At 39.7% G+C, this 15,375-nt stretch overlaps 1 protein-coding gene across 2 annotated transcripts in view; it reads left to right on the top strand.

Moving 5' to 3' along the window:
• TXNRD3 (thioredoxin reductase 3) overlaps positions 1 to 13,604 on the top strand; it is a 30,905-nt gene extending 17,301 nt beyond the window's left edge. For both annotated transcript variants that reach the window (XM_034776320.1, XM_034776321.1), the window contains exons 8-16: positions 211 to 326; positions 440 to 665; positions 946 to 1,038; positions 1,579 to 1,655; positions 3,184 to 3,340; positions 3,576 to 3,683; positions 8,924 to 9,019; positions 12,644 to 12,778; positions 13,137 to 13,604. In XM_034776320.1, coding sequence (XP_034632211.1) covers positions 211 to 326; positions 440 to 665; positions 946 to 1,038; positions 1,579 to 1,655; positions 3,184 to 3,340; positions 3,576 to 3,683; positions 8,924 to 9,019; positions 12,644 to 12,778; positions 13,137 to 13,199 — 1,071 coding nt within the window. In that variant the 3' untranslated portion in view covers positions 13,200 to 13,604. The remainder of the gene's footprint in view (positions 1 to 210; positions 327 to 439; positions 666 to 945; positions 1,039 to 1,578; positions 1,656 to 3,183; positions 3,341 to 3,575; positions 3,684 to 8,923; positions 9,020 to 12,643; positions 12,779 to 13,136) is intronic.
• The last annotated feature ends 1,771 nt before the right edge of the window (positions 13,605 to 15,375 follow it).

Below are 15,375 nucleotides of genomic sequence, written 5' to 3'. Positions count from 1 at the left end.
GGTACCTCTACAATATAATGGCTTTTCGCTTAGATCCATCTGTAATTAACTCATTTCTAAATCCTATTACATTTATCAGCTCCTTGATAAAGTTGAGGGTTTTATTGTGTCATAAGGCCTACTGCCAACAAGTTATTCCTGGCATCTATGAATATAGTAGTTCTGTAATTCTATTTTTTTTTTCCTTCCCCCCCCACCCCTGTATCTCAGGCAACCAACAGGAAAGGACAGGAAACCTTTCACACAGCACAGACATTTGTCCTAGCAACAGGGGAAAGGCCCCGATATTTGGGTATCCCTGGAGATAAGGAATACTGCATTACTAGGTGAGATGAGATGTTAGTCTCCGTTAAGACTTATCTTCTGTCTGCTTTTGCACATGCAAATTAAAACAGAGCTGAATTGTAAAACAATTAGTGTTTTCTGTGATTCTTCTCAGCGATGATCTCTTCTCCCTGCCTTACTGCCCTGGCAAAACTCTAATTGTGGGTGCCTCCTATGTGGCTCTGGAGTGTGCAGGATTTCTTGCAGGCATTGGTTTGGATGTCACAGTTATGGTGCGCTCCATCCTTCTTCGAGGCTTTGACCAAGAAATGGCAGAGAGAGCAGGTGCCTACATGGAAACTCATGGTGTTAAATTCATCAGGAAATTTGTACCTACTCAGGCAAGTATTTTCGCTTGTTTCTCTTCTTTCTTGCTAAATAACCAGCCTGTAAGGAAAGGATTATGCAGAATACAAGTGTCTTGTGATAAAATGTCTTCCGGGAAAAGAGTTCAGCTCTATAGCAGATAAGCTGAAAATTCTGTATGGCCAAGCTTTTATGTTAAAAGCATTTTATTGCTGAACATTCCGCGAGAGTGGGGTGTGTGTGTGTGGTGTGACAATGCAATAAGGCTCTGCTGGTTAAGGAAACTTGACTAAGATTATCAATTCTTTCCTACAGATTGAAAGGTTGGAGGAAGGCATGCCTGGAAGACTAAAAGTGGTAGCACAGTCTACTGAGGGACCAGAAATGGTTGAAGGAGAATATAATACTGTAAGCAATTTTGTACTAAAAATATCCCTGTTATCTGGCACTAAATGATGCCCACAAATATGTATTTGTATCAAAGTACAGTGTTGTTTGTTAATGATCATTAAAGCTCTTAAACCATTTATACTATTTGGAAAGAAAGAGAAGGAAGTATAATAAGAAATTGAATAATTTTGGCAACCTGACAGACTTGTCAACATTCCATAGAAAAATAAGACTTCAATATTCTGTCTTGTTGCGATCCCATCCACAAAATTGCTGAAACTTTAACTGTGCTAGTAGGGGGTTGACTGTTTTGTAGATGGTGTCATATGTGATCAATTCCGTTCTCACTATTATTCTAGTGTCAAAGTAATCTTTTTGCTGTTATCACCTTTTTAGAACTAATTAGGCTTACTACTGACACCTTCACATTTAAGCAACTTTAGGAAATGTGGCTTCAATTGTTCACTTTCAATTTTTCAATGAAAACTAAGCAACAGAATACTCAGAATAACATTGATAGCTTTTTTTGTTGTTGGTTTTTTTTTTTTTTTTTTGTAGGTTTTGATAGCTATTGGTCGTGATGCCTGTACCAGAAACATTGGTTTAGATAAGATTGGTGTCAAAATCAATGAAAAGTGAGTATCTTTGTCTGGCATGTTCACTTCAGGACTGCTCTCAGCTTCTTAACCCTACCAGTAACTTATACTGATTTTTGAAATTCCTGCTTATGATACTTGTCAGTTGAGCATGGAGACGTTCAATAGCTTTTTGTCCCAAGAAAGGGAGCATGAGTGGTACCTTTAATGTGATATCCTTCTAAGAAACTACTATTTGTGTGTGTGTGTGTGTGTGTGTGTGTGTGTGTGTGGACACACCTACCTACCTACCCACAAAACTGGACTTTGAAGCACATATTATGAGGTGGTTGTGTGGTGGGGTCTTTTTTGTTGTTGTTGTTGTTGTTGTTGTTGTTGGTTTTTTTTTTTTTTTTTTTTTAAATGGTGGTAGTACTACAGGCAACTACTTTCAGTTCAGTTACTCTGATGTAGTCAGTAATGTTTCTGCTTCACTGATCTATAAGTAGGCTTGCCAAGCTTGAGATATATATATCTCAATTATATATATAATTTTGTCAGATAGTATCAATGTTTGGTTTCTGAGCATTTTTTAATGTTTGGGTTTTCGAGTTTTTGTTTTGATTTTCAGCTGTGGGGAAATTACCAGGGGTCAGACTGTGGGGAGGTTTAATGACAGTAGAAGTTGAGATTCAAAAATTTAGACTTCTGACCGTTAAAAGATGTCAACATCACATGTTAAAATATACAGAATAAATATCCATAAATCAGACTAAGTTCTCAGGCAGCTTTTCTTACTTTGCCTATCTGTAAACTTTGATCATTGTCAATAGAAGTATATTTTTCATCCATTTGTGTGTGTACAGTTGATTGCTGTTTACTGACATTTACTGATTTAAAAAAAAATCTTAGCCTGCATATGAGTTATTTTAGAAGGAATACCCATTAAACTGAGGCTTTACACTTGCATTTCTTAGAGAGGGCCCTTACAATGCTAAAATGGTTTAATAATCTGCTTGTATAAGGCTGACTTGTGTTTCATTTTTCTGATTGATGAACCTCCTTGAGTTCAGTCTTCTGGTTTAACCAGATTAAGTTAGCATTCTGAACAAAAGCAACAGTGCCCATTGACTAAATAGCTCTTAATACTTCGCTTTTCATCTGTGCTGATAGATTAGACTTTTTTGCTTAGGAGGGAGATGTGTTATTTCAGCAAGCTATATAATAGTCAAATAGTAGGACAGAGCCTGATTTCTCTCAAATGTCGGTGTTATTCAGATTTACACTTATGTGCAGAGGTGAAAATCTGGCCAATTAAGTACTGACTGGCATTGTATGGGAGGAAAAGGCAGTAGTCTGTGGCCCAAGGAGTTTACATTCTAAGTAGAATGGGCATAATACTTTTTTTTTTTTTTTTTTTTTTTTTCCTTCTTCTCTCCTTATGAGCAATGCCTGAAAGTATTCTAGTGTCTCTGTGTAGCAGAATAGGTCTTTAACCTTACTTTCTCAATTCAGTTAGACTACTGATCTACACTTTGTTTGTTTTGTTTTGTTTTTTGTTTTTGTTTGTTTGTTTGTTTTTCAAAAGGAATGGAAAAATACCTGTAACTGACGAGGAACAAACCAATGTGCCTCATGTTTATGCTATTGGAGATATCTTGGATGGAAAACTTGAACTTACCCCAGTTGCAATTCAGGCAGGCAGGCTTCTAGCTCGCAGGCTTTTTGGGGGTAGCTTTATAAAGGTAAGATCATATTCTATGAAAATATGAACTTTAGTTTCACCATGGTATTTACCTCCGGAGATTAGCAGGTGCTGGCTGAGAGTCTTGGGTCTTGTGCTACTATGACAATGAGTGTTTGTAACCAATAGGACTTGGTGGTGCAGCTTGCTTTTTTTTTTTTAAGGGAAGCTTTTTGTGTCTACGCAGGTCATATGAACATGTAAATATAAAGAAAACTGAATTCTTTTAATTTTAGTGTGACTATGTCAATGTACCAACTACAGTGTTTACTCCTTTGGAGTATGGATGTTGTGGATTACCTGAAGAGAGAGCCATTGAAGAACATGGAAAGGAAAACATAGAGGTGAGAAGCTGAAGTCTTCATTTCAAAGCTGCCTGTTTAAATGTGCTATTGTATCTTCTCAAGAGGCTACTGGTCTAAATGAACATTACAAGTATTGAGGAGATCCCTATTTAAACACTTCAGTGTAATCTTACAGCATTATTCAAGGATTTTCTCTGACAGCTGATTATTTCCAAAGCTTGTCTCTCACCAACAGAAGTTGGGCCAATTCAAAGATTTTTCTCTCACACCTGGTGTGTCAAAAATCCAGAAGCATTTGTCTTTAGGTATATAGTTCCATGTGGCTCTTGGAGTGCTGGGAAATCCAGACTGGATGAGGGAAGTAATTCCAGTGAAGTGAAACAGTGACTGTACAGTTCTTTAAACCAATGCTCCAAAAAGTTGTTCTTCCCGTTTTGTACCACAATCCTTTGCATGCTCACTTTAGGTGATGAGGTCCTGAGACTTCCCCTGTTTTCTGTTTTTGTTCACTCGTATTTGCCCTGTTCCTTTGTGAACTGTTTCACTTCTCCCTGACCAATTCTTTTGCTACTGGCATGGGCTGACACACCTGCTTTAGACTCTGATTTAATCTTTATTCCAGTTCCTTATGTCTCCCTCCTTCTGGCAAGGTTTTCACAAATGTATTTGCAATAGAATTGTTTTTGTAGACTCAACTCTGGAATTTATGCTTGTAATGCCAAATGTTTCTCTTTTATCTTGAATCTTAAAACAGGAAGGGACCTCAAGAGGTCATCTAGTCCAGTCCCCTGCACTCACGGCAGGGCTAATTATCTAGACCATTCCTGACAGGTGTTTGTCTAACCTGCTCTTAAAAATCTCCAATGATAGAGATTCTACTGCCTCCCTAGACAATTTTATTCCAGTGCTTAACCACCCTGATAGGAACTTTTTCCTAATGTCCAACCTAAACCTCCCTTGCTGCAATTTAAGCCCATTGCTTCTTGTCCTATCCTCAGAGGTTGAGAGACCATTTTTCTTCCTCCTCCTTGTAGCAACCTTTTACAGAAGTTTTCAAGTATGTCCCCTCTGTCTTCTCTTTTCCAGACTAACCAAACCCAATTTTTTCAATCTTCCCTCATAGGTCATGCTTTCTAGACCTTTAATCACTTTTTGTTGCTCTTCCCTGGATTCTCTCCAATTTATCCACATCTTTCCTGAAATATGGTACCCAGAATTGGACATAATACTCCAGTTGAGGCCTGAGTAGAGCAGAAGAATTACTACTTGTCTTGCTTACAACACTCCTGCTAATACATCCCAGAATGATGTTTGCTTTTTTTGCAACAGCATTACACTGACTCATTTAGCTTGTGGTCCACTATTATTCCCCAGATCCCTTTCTACAGTACTCCTTCCTAAGCAGTCATTTCCAATTTTGTATGTGTGCAACTGATTGTTTCTTCCTAAATGGAGTACTTTGCATTTGTCCTTATTGAATTTCATCCTATTTACTTCAGACCATTTCTCCAGTTTGTCAATATCCTTTTGAATTTTAATCCTATCCTCCAAAGCACTTGCAACCCCTCCCAGCTTGGTATCATCCACAAACGTTATAAGTGTACTCAGTATGCCATTATCTAAATCATTGATGAAGATATTGAACAGAACCAGACCCAGAACTGATCCCTGCCAGATCCCACTCATTATGCCCTTCCAGCATGACCGAACCACTATAACTACTCTCTGGTAACAGTTTTCCAGCCAGCTTTGCACCCACCTTATAGTAACTCCAAACAGAGGGTATGTGGTACTCTCTATTTTCACTAGTTTGTTTACAATTCAGCACTGACTTGGAAGTTACTATAATTTTAGTGCCAGCGGCCTAAAATTCTCTGGATGCTGCGTATGCAATTCAAGTTAGAGGTCGGGGGTGTGTGTGTGTGTGCGCGCGCACACACACCCCAAGCCTAGGATCTACTTGATGGAGGCTGTAAGGGCATACATGGCAATAAGACCAGGCAGGGATGGGCCCCTCTTTATTCACAGTGATGGAAGTGCCCTCACAACATACCAGTTTGTTACAGTTTTAAGATTGGGACCGATGAGGTTGCAGCTCCTAGCACATGAATTTGGTTCCCACTCACTCAGGATTGGGGCAGCAACAGCAGCAGCCCAGTTGGGGCTGGGGGCTAGCACAATTCAGGCAATGGTACTTCGGCATTCTGAAGCATACAAAATATATCTGAGACCCCAGGTAGGGAATCAGTGTTAATTTTCCATTATCGTTTCCACACGCACACACCCCAAAAAAGATACAAAGCTACTCAAGATAGTTCAGTCCGAGGCAGTCTGCAAAGAGCTACAAAATAATCTCTCAAAACTGGGTGACTGGGCAACAAAATGGCAGATGAAATTCAGTGTTGATAAATGCAAAGTAATGTACATTGGAAAATATAATCCCAACTATACATAGAAAATGATGCGGTCTAAATTAGCTATTACCACTCAGGAAAGAGATCTTGGAGTCATTGGGGATAGTTCTCTGAAAACATCCACTCCATCTGCAGCGGCAGTCAAAAAAGCTAACAATGTTGGGAATCCTTAAGAAAGGGGTAGATAATAAGACAGAAAATATGATATTGCCTCTATATAAATCCATCTTACGCCCACATCTTGAATACTGCATGCCGATGTGGTCGCCCCATCTCAAAAAAGATATATTGGAAAAAGTTCAGAAAAGGACAACAAACATTATTAGGGGCATGGAACAGCTTCCATATTAGGAGAGATAAGACTGGGACTCTTCCGCTTGGAAAAGAGACGATTAAGGGGGGATATGATTGAGGTCTATAAAATCATGATTGGTGTGGAGAAAGTAAATAAGGAAGTGCTATTTACTCACTCATAACACAAGAATTGGGGATCACCAAATGAAATTAAAACAAACAAAAGGAAGTATTTCTTCACACAACGCACAGTCAACCTGTGGAACTCTTTGCCGGAGGATGTTGTGAAGGCCAAGAATATAACAGGGTTCAAAAAAGAACTAGATAAATTCATGGAGGATAGGTCCATCAATGGCTATAAGCCAGGATGGACAGGGACACCATCCCTGGCCTCTGTTTGCCAGAAGCTGGAAATGATTGACAGGGAATGGATCACTTGATTACCTGTTCTGTTCATTTCTTCTGGGGCACCTGGCATTGGCCACTGTCAGAAGACCGGATACTGGGCTAGATGGACTATTGGTCTGACCCAGTATGGCCGTTCTTAAGTTAACTATAGTATTTTAATTGCATATGCAGCAACCAGAGCATCTTAGGCAGCTGGCACCAAACAGAAACTAGTGAAGATAAACTTACAAAACACCATAAAGGAAACTTATAACTGTTTTTAATACAAATGCTAAATAAAGCATAGCGATGGCCAAGCTTATATTTTTATATTACTCATAACCTATGTTAAGAATATTAAGGTTTCACAGTCAAGTGTTCAAAAGTTAGGAAATGCCAGAATTGGTTACCTGTGCAACCGTAATTCAGATCTTTATCATGCATATGCAATCTTGAAGTACATGATCATGTACTTTTTCCATACAATCCCAGTCTCATTTAGTGCATAGTGTGGACAGTTATGTGGAACTGAATAAGGGTTATGTAGTGAAAGACAAGTCTGTAGGATCCCTACCCTCATTGGTGGCAACAGTTGGAATGTATATAGTGAGTGAGACGGGACTGCTGAAAGAAAGGATCATACCACTGATCTCACAGGCATGTTGTGAAAATAAACTCAATGTGTGAGAAGCAGTCACTGTAGTGATGAGCACCACAGAAAAATCTGAGGAAATTTAATAATCCTTCAGAATAAGGTTTGAATAGTGTGTCATGAATGAGACATGGGGATATGCATTGAACAATGAAGATCCATATTAGATGGCTGCTCATTAAGTGAGCAGTAGCCATAAGTGCACAGAATAAACAGGAGTTCTGTAGAAAAATAATCAAGACTATCATAATGCATATGCATAAGGGTAGTGAATTTAAGGATACACAGGCAGCCTTAATCTGTTTCCTATATTTTTGAGAGCTTGACTTTGCATCTTTACTGTTCTTCTGAAGTAGTTCTTTTGTATAATTTCCTATCCTTTTTAAAAGGAGAAACGAAAAAACTGAAATCCCATCATGTGGCACGCAACCCACATGGTTCAGAAGCAGGGTTAGAACCTATAGATCTCTGCCATTTGAGCTAACTGAGTAACTGATAGAGGATTACAACTTAATACTGCTGTGGACCAGCACTACAGAGGGGTGGGACACTTTGCCAGTGGGTTTCACAGATATATACTGCTGATAGAGAAATAGCATGACTCTGGGATATTGGGTTCCATTTGAGGCTGTGGAGGACAGTGTGCTCTAGCAGTCACAGTCCTCTGCCTTGTCCCTTCCAACCTGTTCTAGTCTTCTCTTCCCCACCACTGGCTTCTGTTGTTAGTCTCCTTGCCCAGTAAGTCCTAATCCCGCTGCTCCAGATTGCCTGTCCCAGTTCTCCCACACTCCCTGATCTGTCATTGTGTCTTGCTCCCCCAGAGCCTCTGGTTGCCCATTTGTGTTTTCAGTCTCCACCACTCCCAGTTGTAGTTTCCCTACACACCCATTGGTTTCCTGTTCTGCCCATCTTTCCTCCCCAGCTCCCAGACCTTCCCTCCTTGTCCAGCCAGTTAGTCTCTGCCTCAGTCCTTCCCTCATAATGTCATAGGTCCAGTATTTGTGCTATGTGACTCCGAGACAGAGGGGACTTCCACACTGCCAGGGTGTCAGCCAGAGAGGGTCATTGAGAGCACAGAAGAGACAGACTCCCTGCATCCCTGACACACAGGCCATACTTACTCTAAAGCATGGGGAACCACTGGTGCTTTCCTTGTTTTCAGAAATGGCTGAACTTGTTTAACTGAAATTGTCTAAAAAAAATTCAGCCTGAGGCTAACACCCAGCATGGAAAACTCCTGCCCAAATGGTTATAAGCAACTGGGAAAACAGGATGTTTTGGGAAAGGTCAGGCAAACTCAATAGGGTAATGCTACCAGCCCTGCATATAAACTCTTTGATTTGGAAGATGGGGAGTGGGTGGAGCAGATCACTAAATCCAGTTAGAAATTGGGGAGTAATGCCATCAAATATTAAAGAGAAATGGGTAGCTAGTAGGTTAGAGGTTTGGCTACAAACTAGGAAGCTTATAAATAGAGTAAATTTAAAATATTTTAATTAAGTCTTAACACTACTTCCTCTTGCTTCCTGCAGGTGTATCACACTTTGTTTTGGCCTCTTGAATGGACAGTACCCAGCAGAGACAACAATACTTGCTATGCAAAGATAATCTGCAATAAGCATGACAATGTATGTATTATAAATTGGAATTTGTCTCCACTGTGAGCATGTTAACCTCAGAAATAAAATTTCTAGGCTACAGACTCAAGAACATATTTAGGGATTGACTTGAGGCCAGGGTCTCCGTTTATGGCCAATTCCAGACACTTGTTCTCTTAATGCAGTATCCAAGTACATTTTATTAAAAACTTAAACTTTGTTCTTTTGATCCACCAGGTAACACTTGGTTGTGTCTAGCAGATTGAGCAATTGGTAGTTGGTACCAGATTAATGCCTTATGAAGCTTTGTGTGTCAATTTCATAACATTCATTTGGGGGTGGATTGTTATAGTTGTGTTCGGATTTTTCTCTACAGTGAGTTTTGGCAGGTGGTTGTGCCTTATTTCTGGTACTTCAGAAATTCAAATGTTTCGTTGGGTTCCAGTTAAGTGACCTTGTGTTGCATGCCTTTTTCATAGAGTTTAAACTTGCATATTCTTAAGTCTCTAACTTTCTTAAGGAAGTATACCCCTTTCTGTTCAGTTTCGATCTCTCTTTGAGGATAGAAAACTTGCTGCTGGTTATAAAACTCTGCGCTGTACATTTTTAATAGGAAAAACAGGATTTTGTTGTATGCCCAATATGCTTTTAGCTGCAACAATTCTTGGTACCTTCTAATACATAACAGACCCAACCCTGAAGAAGACCTAATTTGAGAAATATAAAATACAGTGAAGATCGGGTCTGTTTATAAGACCGATGTATCACTGAGCATTAGAACTTCACTGCAGAAACTATATAAAAACACCTGAGGAAGGGGAGTACCTAGTGTGAATTTCAGACCCCTCTATTGAACAAGAAAAGCTGAAACAAACACGGTGTAAATGGATGTTTGCGTATAAGTAATTAATACTGTATTCAGAGTAACAGCCGTGTTAGTCTGTATCCGCAAAAAGAAGAACAGGAGTACTTGTGGCACCTTAGAGACTAACAAATTTATTAGAGCATAAGCTTTCGTGGACTACAGCCCACTTCTTCGGATGCATATAGAATGGAACATATAATGAGGAGATATATATACACACACATACAGAGAGCATAAACAGGTGGGAGTTGTCTTACCAACTCTGAGAGGCCAATTAATTAAGAGAAAAAAAACTTTTGAAGTGATAATCAAGCTAGCCGAGTACAGACAGTGTGATAAGAAGTGTGAGAGTACTTACAAGGGGAGATAGAGTCAAGGTTTGTAATGGCTCAGCCATTCCCAGTCCTTATTCAAACCGGAGTTGATTGTGTCTAGTTTGCATATCAATTCTAGCTCTGCAGTCTCTCTTTGGAGTCTGTTTTTGAAGTTTTTCTGTTGTAATATAGCCACCCGCAGGTCTGTCACTGAATGACCAGACAGGTTAAAGTGTTCTCCCACTGGTTTTTGAGTATTTTGATTCCTGATGTCAGATTTGTGTCCATTAATTCTTTTGCGTAGAGACTGTCCGGTTTGGCCAATGTGCCAGCAATGCCCCTCTGCCATGTACATGATGGCATATATCACATTGGTAGATGTGTCAGTCAGCGGCACTGCTATGGGTACCCGCATGGCCCCACAATATGCCAACATTTTTATGGCTGACTTAGAACAACGCTTCCTTAGCTCTCGTCCCCTAACGCCCCTACTCTACTTGCGCTACATTGATGACATCTTCATCATCTGGACCCATGGAAAAGAAGCCCTTGAGGAATTTCACCATGATTTCAATAATTTCCATCCCACCATCAACCTCAGCCTAGATCAATCCACACAAGCGGTCCATTTCCTGGACACTACTGTGCTAATAAGCGATGGTCACATCAATACCACCCTATACCGGAAACCTACTGACCGCTACACTTACCTACATGCCTCCAGCTTCCATCCAGGACACACCACACGATCCATTGTCTACAGCCAAGCTCTAAGATATAACCGCATTTGCTCCAATCCCTCGGATAGAGACAAGCACCTACAAGATCTCTATCAAGCATTCTTAAAACTACAATACCCACCTGCTGAAGTGAAAAAACAGATTGACAGAGCCAGACGAGTACACAGAAGTCACCTCCTACAAGACAGGCCCAACAAAGAAAATAATAGAACACCACTAGCTGTCACCTTCAGCCCCCAACTAAAACCTCTCCAGCGCATCATCAGAGATCTACAACCTATCCTGAAAGATGATCCTTTACTTTCACAGATCTTGGGAGACAGACCTGTCCTCGCTTACAGACAACCCCCCAACCTAAAGCAAATACTCACCAGCAACCACACATCACTGAACAAAACCACTAACCCAGGAACCTATCCTTGTAACAAACCCCGATGCCAACTCTGTCCACATATCTATTCAAGTGACATCATCATAGGACCTAATCACATCAGCCATACCATCAGGGGCTCGTTCACCTGCACATCTACCAATGTGATATATGCCATCATGTGCCAGCAATGCCCCTCTGCCATGTACATTGGCCAAACCGGACAGTCTCTACGCAAAAGAATTAATGGACACAAATCTGACATCAGGAATCAAAATACTCAAAAACCAGTGGGAGAACACTTTAACCTGTCTGGTCATTCAGTGACAGACCTGCGGGTGGCTATATTACAACAGAAAAACTTCAAAAACAGACTCCAAAGAGAGACTGCAGAGCTAGAATTGATATGCAAACTAGACACAATCAACTCCGGTTTGAATAAGGACTGGGAATGGCTGAGCCATTACAGACATCGACTCTATCTCCCCTTGTAAGTACTCTCACACTTCTTATCACACTGTCTGTACTCGGCTAGCTTGATTATCACTTCAAAAGTTTTTTTTCTCTTAATTAATTGGCCTCTCAGAGTTGGTAAGACAACTCCCACCTGTTTATGCTCTCTGTATGTGTGTATATATATCTCCTCATTATATGTTCCATTCTATATGCATCCGAAGAAGTGGGCTATAGTCCACGAAAGCTTATGCTCTAATAAATTTGTTAGTCTCTAAGGTGCCACAAGTACTCCTGTTCCTCTTAATACTGTATTGTGAGGCATATTACTCATCAGTAATGAGAGGGGAAGAGAAATAGCCAACTAGGTAAAGTTCTCTAAATAGAACTTTTTGCAGGCATCATGAGTAGGTATTTAAATTCTGCCTTCATATAAAGAAACATAGTAATACTTCACAGATCAGCAACAATCTGAATGTACTGTGTGTCTCTAAAATAATGAAAGCCAGCTGGCATAGAATTAGGTTTTGTCTATACTGGCAAGTGAAAGACACAATTTTTGTCATTCAGAGGTGTTAGTAAAACACCCTCCCGAAAGACACAAGTTTTATCGACGACAAGTGCCAGTGTGAACAACACTAACACCACTCGTTGAGGGTAGAAGTTTTTTGTAGGCAGGAGAGCTCTCCTGTCTACAAATAGCAGCTACACTGTGCACCTTTTAACGGCACAGCTATAGCAACATGGCCATGGTGCTAAAAGCTGCCTCCGAGCATCTGTGCCAAGTGTACTATTGACTCCATTCATTTCAAGACAAATCTTAAGTGAACTGGAAGTCGCTCTTCAAATGTGAATATGAAACTTTACCAATACAAAACCTATTTTGCTCTGACCTAATTTTTTTCTTTAAAGAACCGTGTGATAGGATTTCATGTTCTTGGACCCAATGCTGGAGAAATTACCCAAGGTTTTGGTGCAGCAATAAAATGTGGTCTCACGAAAGAATTACTTGATGAAACAATAGGTATACATCCAACATGTGCAGAGGTAAGGGGGAAACTTCAACATTTTCAAACCAAGAGTTCAATAATACGTAATATTGAGGGAAGTTACACATGTGCAGGAAGAGAATAGACTCAGGGTGACTTAAATCTAAAATGTCATCACATTAAACATTTTATTTTGTATTTTGATGGCAGTCCAATGTTACTTTGGCTTTTTAATATACGAAGTGTGACATTTCGTGTAAATAACTAATTATGCCGTCTGCATCTTGTCTTCCTATTTCTACATTTGTAGAAGCCTAGCTTGTGGTATACTATAAGGGGCAACCAACAGCCATTTAGACTACTGCACAAAGCATTAATAAATCCCCAAAGTCATTGTTTTGTTTTTGTTTTTACAGGTGTTCACTACAATGGAAATTACAAAATCTTCCGGAAAAGATATCACTCAGGCAGGCTGCTGAGGTTAAACCCTGCTGTTTTTATCTGTTTCTTGTCATGTACTCTTATCTCTTTGGAAGGCTTAAGAAGTGTGAAATACACTTGAGTAAAATAAATGAAAACAGCAGTAGCATCAAATCTATTACAACTAGAAACGATGCATTTCTTAAGCTTCCTCAGTAGATAATGTTGGCAATGGAAAGAATACAACAGCAGGGGAAATGCTAACTATAAATCCTGACTTGCTTGGAAGTGGCACGTAAGTGCTTTTTTGAAGTTTTGGCTCAGAACCCCATTCTGAGGTGAGCTACGACTGATGACTTATCTTGCAAACTTAGGAAACCTCTTTGTCCGGTCAGAAAACTGAGCTTCCTTCTGAAGGAGCTTTTGAGTTGCATAAATAATTTAAAGTTAACTCATTAGGTTCCTGTGTGTGTGTGTGTGTGTGTGTGTGTGTGTGTGTGTGTTTTGGACATAAGGATGAATGTCTAATTGTATTACTCTTGCCAGCAGCTCATTTTACAATTCATGTTGGGTCACTTGTGTGTTTGCAGTGACTAACATGGATTTTAATGCTGTTCTTGACTTAATTTCAAAAAATGGTCATAAATCAAATACAGATGCTAGGCAGTGCAGCTAATGCACTTGCATTTAACCTCTAAAGACCTGGCTCAAGTACCAAATAAGTTACAGGTGAGAGAATTTGTGATCTTGTCTTACTTAATAGTTGCTTTGCCACCGTAACTAGTAATATCTTCCTGAGTCACAGGATTTTAATAGTAGGAATCTTGTGGCTCAGAGCTGAAGTACATTGAAAAAGCTCCTAAAACTTGTTGATATTTGTCCTTGCAATCCATGAGCCTAATCAGTGCTGACAGTGTCAAGTTTTGTTTCCACACCATGTAAAATACATCATCATGTAAAAGTAATCTAATCTACAGTTCTGGACTATCTAATAAAACTGGAGTCTATATTACCATCTTCTCTCCCCATGTTATCTGTTCCGTTAATACAGTAGCTAGAGAAATGGCTACACCACTAGGCACTAGAATCCACTTTATGGACTTTAATGAACAACTTACTACTATTTTTTAAATTGTATGTTGCAGCAGTGAACAGTGACTTGTGCCCTGTGTAGTTCCTGTATAGTCAGCAGCTCGAAACTGTTCTTCCTTGTTCTCATGTTATTTTGGGGAAGGCGTCCTTGAATTTGGTGCTTCAGTTTTGTCCAAAGAGATGTTTTGAAAGACTATTTTGAACACTGTCTTATATAGTTTTTAACTATTCAATCTCTGGTGTATCATGACATTTAAAGTTCAATAAATGAACAATTGCATATGATGTGTCAAATACTTTGATCAAGATACGTTACATTTATATAGCACCTGCTGTGGGCAGAAGGGGCTGTGTATCTTTGACTTATTTTAGGAGCCAGTGAACTAGATCTCTTGACACTTCTGGAAGATTTTTCTCGAGCAGTTACAATCATACTTATTACTCAGTCTGTGTACATGGAAGGACCACTCTCTGCATACTAGATTTTAGTGGAGAAGAACAGGACATCAATTTGGTACCAGGAACTGTATGCACTTCAGGAGGAAGAACTAAGCATAACTCTAGCAATTGAAAACTGCAGAAATGTTAGAAATATATGCCTAAGGAATTTGACTAGATTGTTAGCATCATCGTTTTGTTGCAAAAGGTGCTAGAATACGAACAGTTCTTGGTTTTCATATCACTTGGGATTGACTGTGGGGGTGGGAAGCACACTACAGTGCCCACAAATGCCATAAAGTACTAGCCATTATTAATTCAAAAATAGGATGGTCTGCTGAATTTGACAGTACCCTCTTCCTGTGGAACTCTCTGGCCTTTCTTTTTCATTTCTTCCATATCAATATTGCCCAAGTCCAATCCTACTTGAGAGTTTAGATCATTGCAATCATCACTTCAGCAAAGTATGTACTAGAAACATACTGAGCATGAGTCTTGTCCGGGCAGCCTTACATGGATACCACAGGTGCAGGGGTTATCTGTGCTTTGGATCACTCCATTGTAATCGCTTAAAAGGAGACCAATGAAATTATGTATTGCTTTTGTGTGGAGCTTGTGCTTAGATGAATTGAGTGGCAATATAAATTGTAATTTACAACCATGCAGAAGATCTAAGAATGGAGGAGAAAGCAGAAAAAAAACATT

This window comes from Trachemys scripta, chromosome 7 (assembly GCF_013100865.1).
Source record: "Trachemys scripta elegans isolate TJP31775 chromosome 7, CAS_Tse_1.0, whole genome shotgun sequence".
In the NCBI taxonomy this organism is placed as follows: domain Eukaryota; kingdom Metazoa; phylum Chordata; order Testudines; family Emydidae; genus Trachemys; species Trachemys scripta.
The sequence above is the reverse complement of the archived record's forward strand: the minus strand, read 5'-3'. Positions and strand labels throughout refer to the sequence as shown.